Source organism: Acanthaster planci, linkage group LG05 (genome assembly GCF_054643075.1).
Source record: "Acanthaster planci isolate LZ-2023a linkage group LG05, COTS_SCS, whole genome shotgun sequence".
Taxonomy (NCBI): domain Eukaryota; kingdom Metazoa; phylum Echinodermata; class Asteroidea; order Valvatida; family Acanthasteridae; genus Acanthaster; species Acanthaster planci.
Genome location: NC_141781.1, coordinates 14,435,742 through 14,449,003, shown reverse-complemented (window position 1 = coordinate 14,449,003; position 13,262 = coordinate 14,435,742). Strand labels below are relative to the sequence as shown.

Sequence of the window (13,262 nt, the reverse complement as noted above, 5' to 3'; positions counted from 1 at the left end):
CTCAATAGCTGCATGGGCTGTACTGTACAAAGCTGAAATAATATTTCTTTCATGATAGAACTGCATGGCCAAAAGAAAGGAAACCAGCGTCAGTATAATACAATTCTTGGCAAGCCCACACAAGCCAAAATTACTGCAATGCAATCCTACTCAGGTGGACAACATCACTCTCAAGATGACACACTATCACTTTCCAGTTTCTGGGCCAATATTCTCTCTGTTGACAACTTGGGCGCATCTCTGTTGTGACAGCATGTTGCAGGACATTCGTGTTTACACTCTAACACAACAGGTCCAGTGGGGGAAAAAAAAAGGAAACTGGTTAAAGGAGAAAATTCTTGCAGCCCTTGATGGAGACACTGGCCACAGGCTGTGTTTGAACAGGTGTTTGTTTCAAATGAAGCCGCCAAGAGAATGCTTGGAGGAGACCAAATTGAAATAGCAGCTGCCTTGTAGCCAACAGACACTAAAAGTAGTTCATCCAAACACTGGGGAAACAACTACACGACTCATTTCCGCTGTTTTTATCTCTCTTTTCTGTTAAGGTAAAAAACTGAGTATCATGTGAATCATCTAATCCACTTCCCTTCTCATTCCCAAAATAAAAGTATTTTCAATTGTCCAGAGTCTTATAATTTTTATTGTTTTTTCTCTACTGCTAAGTTGATTTCTTATCTACTGTCAGTGTTTCTCATGTGGCATTTTCAATAAGCTGATCAGTACTTGATGACAGAAAGTACTCAATCACAATACTGCGGGGAGCTATCAACAGGTCCTATCAAAAAGAAAATGAGAGGAACGCAAGATCTGGACACAAGCAATCAGTGGACTAAATATAGAAAAGCATTTAGGAAAAGGGAGCCTCTAACTCTAGAGCAAGCTCAGATGCTGATTTGTTTTATGCCAAGCTTTACGGTGACCAAAAATGTATGCACATTAGGGCAGAAATGTTGCACCACATGCATTTCTAATGGCAATTTTTTCAGAGACGTTCCAATGCTCTCTCGTGTATGGATACTTCGAGTGTCGCGCCTACATGTACTTCTTAATGCAACGTTTCCGTCTGATGTTAGCATGTTGCTTCCCATGCTTTTGACTAGTGGTCTAGTGAAATGAATGAGTAAACTTTGCACCTGAACTTGCCGTGGGATGTATGTTTTAAGACGTCAGGTAGGAGCTCTACTCACGTCCTCAGTCTCAAAGACATGGCAGATGATCTTGCGGGGCTGTCGTCTGCCCTCCGAGTCCACCATCATGCCGCTGTCCTCCATGGCTTCGTCCAGCGTCCTGGTCACTCGCCGTCTGGCCATGATGACCACAATGTTGCCGATGTCCGCGATGTAGGAGATCGTCTTCAGGGGGTGGTCCATCATCGTCTCCTGTCCAATGAACAAAAGATTCCCAAAATTACCCCTATTTGTGGAGGCACAGACAAACAACTGATGATTCATATCTGGGCCTGATGCCAAAGAGAAGCTAAACACAAAAACGGGCCCAACACTGAAACCATTTGAAGAATTTATTTTCAAAATATGATAAGTGCCATGTTGGTACCTTTCACAACCCCATCCTCTCCTGGCTGCCTCAAGACTGTTTCAATGGGTTTCATGAAGATAAACACAACTTAATAAACCAATACAGAGAAAAAACTAAGTATTAAAAGGCAAACTTGGTGCAGCCCTGTTATTTTTAGTATTTCATAATAAGCAAAAAATTTAACCTGCTGTTTAGTGGAAAAACTCATCTGCTTTAGGTTACCAGCCAAAAACGTCAAGTGATTTGCATTGCTCATGGCTGATATTGAAATTTTGTTTGTTTTTTCATTTCTTTGCTGAATCTGAGTTGCGGATAAAAAGATATCTTGTGTGACATTTCCAGTTGCAAATGCACACAAAAAACTCCCTGAATGTACATACCAGCTACTATCGGCTCTTTCCACATTAACTAAGTTTGTTTCCACATTTACTATAAGTTGGGTGAGATCTTGTGATACAAAGCAATATGGGGCTCAAAGAACAGAAAAGAGGGTGGGATACTGCAACAAATACCATTTTTCCCTTATCACTCCACAGTCTCAATATGTTTTCAAGATGGAAGCAAAAATGGAAAGACTAATAGGCAGGCACTGTTGCCATGACCAAACATGAAAAACTATGGATGGGGCACACTGTATACATGTATGTCCAATTTCCTACTGAATGGGCCTGAAAACCATTACTGCTGCGCCATTTACCTGTGCTGATGTGAGATAAACACACGACTCAATGAGGGTGCAAAGTGGATGATTACCAACTTCAGCATCAGTGGGTGCCGTATGTGAACAGTAAACAGCGGGTGAGGAACACTTTGACAGCTCTTCTACCCAATTGGTCACCCTCTCTACAATTTATGTACGTCTGTGGGCACAATCTGCCCACAGTCCTTCAATACTGGGATTCTCTCATTTTTTTTTTTTGGTTGTTGCTGTGTGGAAGATTCAGGCGGTTCTGAGGTTCAGTTATGATAAACCGGCAATAACACAAGGTGGCTGAAAGGGTGTGATAAATGTTACTGGACTGCCCCGCCCCCTCCCACCCCACAGAATGAGCCTCGAGCAGATATTCTTTTCAAGTGTTTGTCTTCATAAGCAACAGAGAGAAATTTCTCAGCTCTTTGTGTCACTCAGAGTGGCATGCTAATAAATGCAGATGGCACGTGGGAGAAAACATCGACATTTCCTATTGATTTCCATTCAGAAAGTTTTCTTTGCTGCTTCTGGCGATTTGTGGCTCATTTGGTACGGTTGGGCCACAACCGGAGGGTGCTTGCTTTAACGGTTCACAGCTAAGGTATGAGACAGGCTTAAGTTGCATTAATCCTGACAAACTGCAGCACTACTGTGGAGACACCAAATGGCACATTCTCTGTTTAATTTGCAAGGAATAGAGTGTCTTGTGTAAAGTAGCAGTGACTAGAGTCTGTCTTCTTTTATAACACCTCACCCACAGATGCAGCATCTTGTTGGCAACGAGCTGGTCACAAGTCATTTGCTCGTTTTCTACCTTATTGTGCACGGCCAAGAGTACAATATCTGAAGCAACAAAAGTACCCTAGCAACCAAAGTGCCATACATGTAACAAGTGGTGCTGTATGCAAATGGTTGTAGGCATTGAGGGCATTCTCAAGCGCTAGTAATACTGAGCTGTGCTCAACCATTTCATGCAGAGCCACTGTGGAAAAATGCTATTGAAATCTCAACACGTTCCATATTCAAATACAAGCACATTTTTAGTTGTATTTAGGTTAAATGAATCAGTTATTGCTTAAATTGAGCAGAATCTGTGGGAGAGGTGTTAGAAAACACATACTGACTGCTTTAACTCACTGGGCATTAGCATCAGCTTCCCTTGGTGATCCCTGGATCATGCTACTTTCCCTCAGCTTGGCCTCGGGAAAAATAAGACTGCTCTATGGATCACCTCAGAAGGCTATTTATACAACACCACTCAAAATAGTCAATAGCTGTATACCATCCTCCAAATTTCTCTGTTACATTGTACATCCTGGTGGATTTCAAGGAATCCGGGAGGCAAGGGTGAAACCATCCTCGACTTTTTTTTTTCCTGGAAGATTGTCTTTCACCATTTCAGTGAACTTGGACATTTTACAAGAGTGAACTTGGACCCGACCTGTGTGTCTGCATTGAGGACTTTGATCTTCTCGTTGGAGATAGACAGGTCCACCTCTGTGCTGGGCTGCTCCTCACCTTCTGGGGCCTGGAAACATGACCACACACAAAAAAAAGTTGGCTCAGATCAAATAAATAGCACAAAATAAATACAGCACCACACTGTCAAGTTGCCTCCTGCAGTGCTCTGAGGAAAGTGAATTCCTCAAGGTGATAATTCCTCATCCAGCCTGATAACCGTCAAGATGCATTAGGTAAATCATATCGATCTGAAGAAAACCTCTTGATTGGAAAAAGAATTGGTACTGCCATGCACAATGCAACTTACGCATTACGATGAATACGGTACTTAATCCAGTAAAACCTTGAGGACAGTGAGTTGTATTCCTTGACTGTTTAACTAGGACCCTTGTCAGTAAGGTGATGACTTAGCATGTAGGGTTGGTGTGGAGTCAGGACTTAGCATGTAGGGTTGGTGTGGAGTCAGGACAGACTGAAACTAATGCCTAACTTACTGATCAACAAAGACATTGAATTCGGCGATGATTTGGCACTGTGAGATACATGTCAGGTCAGGTGTTCAACAGTATAGCTACTCACATCACTTTTATCTGTTTGTTTCATAGGAATCACTTTTGGGTATGCTGGTGGGTAAAAATTTTAAAAAAGACAAGGACCCTACACGTAGTGAGGTGACTGAACAACACTTGGGTGAAGTAATGTGTGGTCAATACAGAGGCTGCTTATATTTTATATTCCATATACATGTACATGCATACAGGGCGTTAATAATGCCATCCTAACTGTCAGGTGTACTGAACTTTGAGTGCACATGTTAAATGTCCAATATAAAGAGAACCATTATTTTCCATGAAATAGTTATTTACCGTAAGTCCACATGAAAATTAACAAAATGTGCATTATATGAATGCCCCCCCTAAAAAACTGTACAATTACAATCAGTTTGTGCGAGCATGTTTGAAAAGTGCTGAATCACAAGAAGAAGGTGACTGATTTCCTATCAAGGCAAGACGACATCAAGCTACCTGAAACCAGCTAAAAATAAACTAAAAACAATCTGAACATGAGAGCATAAGCCAAAAAAAAAAAGAGAGGACAAAAAAAGTAACATATGTCATCAATAATCATGAAAATGCTTTCTTTGTCAAATTAAACATCTGAACATATGGCTTCTACTCTAGTAGACACTAGCGTGGGCAGTGTGGGCGAATGTTCGGTCAACTTATTACATCAAAATGAACATGATTTTGGATTGTGTGTAAATAATTTGAGATAAAAGTGATAAATAAGGTGGTGGTGGACTGGTGGTGAAAAGGTGGTGGTGGTGACGGTAGTGAATGTGGCAGTAGTGGTGGTAATGGTGACTACATCAGCCATAGTTAGGGGAGAGTGGTTGGGATGAAAGATGTGCTTCACCACAGGAAGGGGTATCCAATGTCTATCATGTTAGTATCAAAAAGATACAAAAAGATATCAAAATGTTTAGTAGGGCGACACATGAGAGTCATGCCTGACGTTTGCTTTCCCCGCTCAGCCTCAGCTGTTTCAATGCTGTTTGGGGCGAGGGATTACTTGGAGGGGAAAAACGTTTTGAGTAGCTTAATTTCACAGCAAACCTTTACACACCAACCAGCCAAAGCAACATACATTTTACTAATTTTAAGGTTTTGCTGTTATATTTGGTTTGCTAGTTGCCTTTTCTTGATAGTCTGAAATGTTACATCAGCCTCTGATAAATTACACATGCAGCACAGGCAATGATGGAATATATACATGTACTTTGTCTGCAAAAGCTAAGAATGCTCTAGGTTGACTGTGGCCAAGTGTGGTAGTCACAACGCTCACTTGTTTCTAAAATGCACACCAGAAACAGAACAAACATCTCATTATTGGCAAGCCGTTTACAACCTGAGGCCAATCCAGTTTTCAAATTTCCTAGAAAACGACCAAAAGTGCATCAAAGGACATCCGCCCCATTACTTTTTCAGAGTACTGTATACATGTATCAGTTTTCCAATGTTAAATGATCGCCTTTCCTGCATCTGACTTTTGATTCTCAATTTTCCCTCTGATCTGTTCAACTCTCCATGTAGTTTCTGCAAAAAAAAAAAAAATCCTTCCATTTTGCATGGAAATGAAATGAACCCTGCAAAACAGCAAATTTCCAGCTTCTGTTTATCTAAAGTTTCTGATAGCTACATTATTTATGTCTGTTGCCACAACTTTCCCCTGATTGTGTTTCAGGTAGACAGACTAATGAACGGAAGATGACTGGGCTAGTCCAGATGAATGCGTTCTATGAGTCCTGATTAGTAATGTGCTACAGGCAAAACACAATATTACCACAGCAATTTGCCAGCACAGCGTCAGGCAGGCATGCACTGTCGTTATGACTCAGTACATTTGGGATGCCATTAACCACAGCCAGCAACGGCTGAGAAACACTTCAGCTTTTGGGGGGCCATCATGCACATGCACAAACACATATGGGCAATTATGCTGCGTCCACAAATGCCAAATGCATCATGAATTTTTTTTTCCATCTTCATTCTCAAGATTTCCCTGGTGCCCTCTTCAGTAATTGTCACCGCTGAGCAGTGGAGGGCCCATGAGGGAAGCCGGTTCGAGAAAACAGAAATGGAATTAATCTAAACGTGGTACTAAAAACATCTGGATGAATCGTGACAGCGATCAGTGTGTTTATGTGGGAGACAGTAATGCAAAGTGACGATTAATATAAAAAAATAACGCTTGTTATTTGAACAATTGAATACAATAGTTTTGAATTTTTGACAAACACAGATGAAAAGTCATTCCTGCCCTTCGACTTAAGAAAGAAGCGATATGAAGATCTACAAACAAAAACATTTTCAATTCTGGGTTAAAATAAGTATCTGGTGGTGCCCAAATTGCACTGTTCTTAAAGTGATCATATAAATCACTGGGAAAAAACCCCATTATGTTCATTACATTTACGGTTTGTTTTTACCGCCATTTTGACAGTAATCTCAAGTTTTCTCTCACACTAGATGGAATTATTTCAGAAATTAGAGAAGCTACATGATCAGCCCTAAAAACTGAAATTTGGGAGAATTCATAATTTCTGGATAATGAAGAGACTGATTATTCCCCTTTTGTAATCCTGTTGCTTTAGAACCTTGAGATGCGCCCTCTTTGACAGATCTTTGTAATTGTACACTGCATTACAGCCATGTCTTTTTTATGCACGGTAACTCTCTTCCATTTCTTTCGGTTGAAAGCAAAATTGCAACATGATATGACAACATGCTGGAGCGTATCACTGGACACGAGTCAAAGTGTGACAAACAAATGCATGAATTGTTTCAAATCTTCATCTTTTTCTCCCCAGGCCATTCTGTTTTACTGCATGCATCTCGGGCAAGGCTGTTCATGTAAAATCTTCCTTGCAAAAAATGAACGAAAGAAACTGTTCCAAATGCCTTGATGCAAACACTGTGCAAAGAGATCAATTGGGCTCACTATTGCCGTTTTCACCACAAACTCGGTATCAGCCCCTTCTTCTTGGGGTGTCAGGATTTGATGAAATAACTACAATTATTCACACAAAAAAAGGAACAAACACACAGAAAACATCACTTTAACGTATCAAGCATGCACAGCTATATATGGTATTGGCATATCAACTCCCTACTGTGTGGCTGTGGCTATGGCTTTGACTCTTAGCAACAGTTATTATCAATAGCCACAGCCACTAGCAAAATGAGCCATCACTTGCAAGTGATCAGTGTACATGTACATTCAGCATGAGCCAGTTGGGTATTTCAACAAAGCACAGTCATTTGGCAACAAGCAGGCGCACAAATCTACACAGGGTTGCGCTGAGAGGACAGGCCTTGGACAAACCTGGCTGGCGCTGTTGGAATACCGAACTGGTTCACAGCCACCAGCAATGGAGGAAGTTCTGGCCAGTTACATGTACTGTATACCGTGCACTTTTATAAGTTCTGAACCTTTGTGGATGTCTCAACCACGGCTACAACGCTGCATCTGCTGTAATCAGGGGCTGTATGAGGGTACAATGAGCAGGGGGCCAGTATTCATTCACATGCATAGAATGAATGAACATGTAAACATCTACACATACACAAACGTACTGGTACATTGATAATAGTGGGAAAAATGATCTGCTCAGTTGGTGACATAAATTGTCACATGTTCAAGCGGCATGGTATGATGCACAACTGACCAACATAGCAAACATTAAACTCCATTCAAAACCTATGGTATGCATGTACGTGCAATGGACAGAGTGAAATGTGCCTATCAGGAAAAGAAGAAATGAAGGAAAAAACAAACTGGTTCTGAGCAATTCAAAACCTCCAGAGACTGATATGGGGATCCACCTTAGAGTCATCGAGAACATAGTAGAGAAATATCAGCACACTAAACAAAGGAAGAGCTACAATATAAATGCCATTTTGAAATTGTTGTCGGAGGAGTATTACTTTGAAAACGAGTACAGCAACCCAAAAAGCAGACTTGAAACAAAAAGTCACTGAAACAAAAGAGAGCACATTGACAGCACAGGATGTGTGGGAATTTTCAGAGTATTCTAAAAGTAGAAAGGAAAACCACAAGTGAAGTGTCACCATCACCACCACCATCACAATCACAAACCATCAAGAAAGAAAAAAAAAGAAAAGAATTGCAGCTTTTTTTAGACTATACACCAAAACATCCAGAGAGCTCGGAAAACGCCACCTTATTCCATCTTCTCCGAATACGCGTCTATTTAGCATGGGGAGGTAGGGATGTAAGAAAAGAAGACATCACATCAGTTTCTTCACAGACAAATATAAGAAACATTAAATTTTGTTAACAGCTTTGATAGAGTTGAACGTTCGTACAATCCAACACTGACAGCACAGTTCCCGCCACCGCGTGCGAGTCTGAAGAGAATATAAGAATTGTTATGGCAGTGAAATAAAATTAGCATCATTATCAACAGAGACCAAACTTGTAAGAGTCAATTCAACATCTACCACAACTAAAATGTTAAGGCTGCGAAGGGAACTTCAGAAGTTTTCCATTGTGAACATGACCAGAACTTTGATTTTGAAACATGTATGATGCATCCTCAATGGAATGGCACAGTGGTTCCCAGAACTTTAAATTCTCAGGAGTCTACATATGGCAGAAACAAATACACTGTGGGCTGAGATGGTTGTACCAGTGTGCAAAACACAAGAGAAAAATTCACGGAGGGGCCAGTGTTGTCACTGAATTTGGTAACCCGAGTCGAGTCTTTTTAACATTGTGACTCGAGTTGAGTCATTAAGGCGAAGAAATCGAGTCCAGTTACTTTGTGTAGTTTAGTCAAGTACCGAGCTAGAATCAATTTGAGTGACAAATTTTTGTACAATTTTCATTTCGACATACTGAAAATAAATTAAGATGACAGGTATCTAGCAAACTAAAATTTTCCTTTTAATTTTTTGAGACTTTAGTCTTATAAGCTTGTACTTGAGTTGAGTCTCCATGAAAGATTCGAGTAAAGTCATTTGGTCGCAGACACTCAAGTCGAGTCACTTACCCGTTGGGACTCGAGTCGGGTCACCAAAAATCGAGTCAGGACTCGAGTCGAGTCATTGACTTGTGTCATTACAACTCTGAGAAAAGCACTCTGGGAGCAAATTCATTGATCTTCTAAGCGTAACAATATTTAGAGAAAATTCTCGTTACACAAGCCATATGATGTGAATACATGTGACTCATCCGACAAAACTTTATGCTCATCACCACTTTGGACTAGTAACCTGTGTTCTTAGGTCAACATTTTTCTCTGCAGTTAGATACCTCCATGACACTGGCCCCTCTCCACAATGCAGGATGCATATGATGTGGTACATGTCACTGAATGAAATATCTATGTGTAACAATGACAGCCCCACTGAAGGTCCATGATCTGCAAATGTTTTCGCTCCAACCTTGAATATGCACCTTTGCACTTCTATTAACCTTATTTTCAAACTTTGTATTGCAATTTTGATAGGTATTTCGGTGAGTTTTTGGCTTTATGCTTACACAAATTTCCATACTTGTGAGCAAAATGGCAATGTTATTCCACAGCAAATGTACTGCAATGATTTATGCCCAGAAACTGCTGAATTTTTTTGAAATCTTGCAGTCTGAAATTTCCTTTTTTTTTGGATAATTCATTGTTGTGACAGGGAGCCAATGAGCAACATTTTCTCAGAAATGTTTTCAGTGAGTAGATTTGGGTTCACAGTCTAAACAGAAAACCTACAAATTGAACAGTGTCTTCCTTGGATGACATCACATCAACAGCGCCCTCAGTTGTCCAGAAGAGCATGGACAATTTGAAATGTTTTAAACAATGCACTTTTTCTTTACGCTTGATCAGTCAAGGATATCAAATAGATGTGCAAACACATTAGGAAAAAAATCATCACATGGACCCTTTAATTTCTCGGAATCAGGAAATATTTCAAATAAAAAGCACGCCCGTCCCTGTAATTCAATACTAAGAAGACAGTATTTTTGTAACATTGGCGACAGAATGTTTATCAAGGCAATCCATGCTTGCAGAACCTTCGTAGCTCAAAAAGTGAAGAGTTTATACACTGCAGATATATTAACTCATAAATCGTCAGTGCCAGCTTGGTTATTCAAGCAGGGCCTCCTCAAATTCCAACCTTGGTAAACTGGGTAATTGACACAACTAGGTTACCATGTTCAGGACACATTTCTATTCACTTTTTCACAAGATGAATTTGACATAAGACAGGAGATGTTAGAGTTTATTTCAAGGACACCAGAAGATACTTCTTGAGACCCACCAATGAAAAACAGAAATGGACGATAAAAACCTTGAGAAAATCCCTACAATAAACACATGTACAGAGAACCAAAGGGAGAAAGACAGAAAAGGTGTCGAGGGGAAACTGAATACTGTTTGCAATAGTTTAAAATGGAGAAAAGTTATGTTAATTTATGATCACAACCTGAGAGAAAGAGAGAAGAAAGTACAAACGTGAAACAGCTGTGGAGATGAGTTGATCTACACATTAATGATTAACATATGCTTGTCCCATCCAATTCTTGACCTGCATGTTCGCGCACATGTACGTATGACTTGATGGAGAGAGCTGAGCACGTGGATATGGGTATAAGGAGCTGTTACTAAAGGAGAGGGGGAATAGGGTTCAGAACATTGCATGCCTTGCTGTAATGACTCAATCTGGTACCATCAATCATGCCTATTGACGGAACGCTTGGCTTCTGCCTGGCAGTACATGCCTGCGCACTTAGTGGCTCGCCGCGATAAATATTTGCTCTTCTGGGTCCAAATAATCTAGTGGAGCATTTCTGGTGGACTCATTCTCCTTGATTAAACAGGGTAAAGGTAAAAAAAACACACACATACACACACAAATAAAACCACAAAGAAGCTACACTCACAGTAGAGACACCAAAACATTTACATTAGTACATAAGTACTTAAGTACATCAAAACAACTGAAAAAAAAACCAAACAAACAGAAACAAGTACCCACCATGTCTGTCTTCCCTTTTCTCATTACCCAAGGCCAATCAGCTAACTACTCCTAATTTGCTGTGTTCAAACTCTCAGGAGCCAAAAACACTCTGTTCCAATGGGGTAAACTTCTTTAACCCTCCTATGCAAAGACACAATCTTGACATAGTTGTCCTATCAGTCAAATTTCCCATATGTGTCTGTGTACTAGGGAAAATCAAGTGGAAGGAATTTTTGACTGTTTTTGACGGTTTCAGCAAAAGGAGGGTTTTAAGGAGTGCGGTCTTGTCTCAGGCAAAAGTTCCCACAGTGGTCACAATGAGAACTCTACGTAGCTGTTCCCAATAAAACACACTCTGGAAAAGATCAGCACTGCCAACAGGGAGATCCTTCCAAGCTGTACCCACTGTGCAGGTGCACATATGCACTTCTCCGATGCTCCACTGCATATTCCAAATGCGCATACCAAGGCAAATAAGTGTACATGCGCGTCAGATTTCTGTCAAACCTTTCAGTGTTGCTATCACTGCTGTGATTGGTCAAGATACCATAGGAGAGTGCTCCATGGATCAGTCTTTTGGGAAACCAGATGTTTTAAAGTTACTCTTACTGGGAACATGTTAAACAGCTTTCCTGGAACCAACAGGCAACAGGTGGCATTCCCACCTGAATGTTCCTAACAAACCCAAGCCTATCTACGTACATGTATGTCAGAGTAGCTGAAAGCTCATCTCTCAACCTGTCGGTTAGGAAGCCAGTTAGCCAACCAACGAGTCAGCCAGCCAGCAATTCAACAATGCACTGACTATATATGGCTTGCTGGATATGAATGGTCTGCCTTCTGGCCAGCCAGCCGGATTACCATCTACATGTAAATTGTAGTAATAGTAAATAGTTCAGTCTGCTAGCTACCGAGCAAGCCACTCAGCCACCCAAAATAGCCAGCTAGGTATCCAGCCAGCCAGTCAACTAGTCAGTCAGTCAGTCAGTCAGCCAGCCAGCCCCCTCTCCCACCCACCAACCGTACCAACTGGTCAACTAGCAAGCTAGCCGGCAAGCCAACAAGTCAGCCAACCCACCAAACCATGTCATCTAGCCAACCAACTGGTCAACCAGAAAGCAAGCCTGCCAGCCTGCCCGCCAACCAGCCAGCCAGCTAGACAGCCCACCAACCAGCCAGCTAGCTTACCCATCCACCCGCCAACCAACCAGCTAGCCAACCACATACTACAGTTGAATATTGACCTTAATTCTGTTGACAGCCTCCTGCGCCTGTTGCATGCGGACTTTCTTGGTGGGCTGCTTGGTGGTGACCAGCTGCGTTGACCCCAGATACGCAGCTGGGTAGATGATACCTTTGGTGAGAGCTGTTTCATCATGTGGCCCACGAGCTGTCACACATAGAAAACAAAAAAGAGAAAAACGTCAGTCTAAAGGTTTACCACTTACAAAACTATTACAAGAAGAACCGCAGGAAAGCGTATGGAATACTGCAGGATTATGCGTTAGGTAACCCACCACCATATGGATGTAAAGGACAGAACAAGATGGACCTACATGTACAGAGACTATTTGAGATTGTATTAGTGCACATACACATGATTCAAAAGAAGACTGGGTGCCAGACAATGAGAACTGTGACTGGGCTACAATGAAATCTAATTAGGGTATGGAAAAACTTGAGGAATCCAAAGTCAGAATGATCAAAGAAAAAATGTGACAGAAGTACTAAACATGTGGCTTTTTAAAAGAGAAATATGCAGCACTATATGGTTGTGGAACAGCAATACTTGGCACTATTCGTGACCAGATGTAATCATGAAATCACCTCGCATAGTCCTTGGGTGATGCAGTCAGACCAGAATGTCAAGGCAAGATAATATACACATTAACATGACTCAGACAAACAAGACCGAAGCGTGATGAAAGACGTGCTAGATGCGCTTCATCCATGGAGAATTTGGGCTAATTACGGCAATTCAATCTAAGCACGCTGTGACTTGGCGAAATAGAAATGTCAATTTTCTTAAACCT

The 13,262-nt window shown here is 41.1% G+C and overlaps 1 protein-coding gene across 9 annotated transcripts in view; it reads right to left on the bottom strand.

Moving 5' to 3' along the window:
* Window positions 1-13,262, bottom strand: part of LOC110977288 (amyloid-beta A4 precursor protein-binding family A member 1-like) — a 75,634-nt gene that overhangs the window by 16,667 nt on the left and 45,705 nt on the right. For 6 of the 9 annotated variants that reach the window (XM_087136993.1, XM_087136988.1, XM_087136986.1 and 3 more), the window contains exons 2-5: window positions 12,474-12,619; window positions 7,190-7,258; window positions 3,669-3,755; window positions 1,188-1,379 (exon numbers count right to left, since the gene is read on the bottom strand). In XM_087136993.1, coding sequence (XP_086993119.1) covers window positions 1,188-1,379; window positions 3,669-3,755; window positions 7,190-7,258; window positions 12,474-12,619 — 494 coding nt within the window. Of the gene's footprint in view, window positions 1-1,187; window positions 1,380-3,668; window positions 3,756-7,189; window positions 7,259-8,431; window positions 8,459-12,473; window positions 12,620-13,262 lie in introns of all 9 variants that reach the window. The other 3 variants (XM_087136989.1, XM_087136991.1, XM_087136995.1) reach the window with 2 other exon arrangements.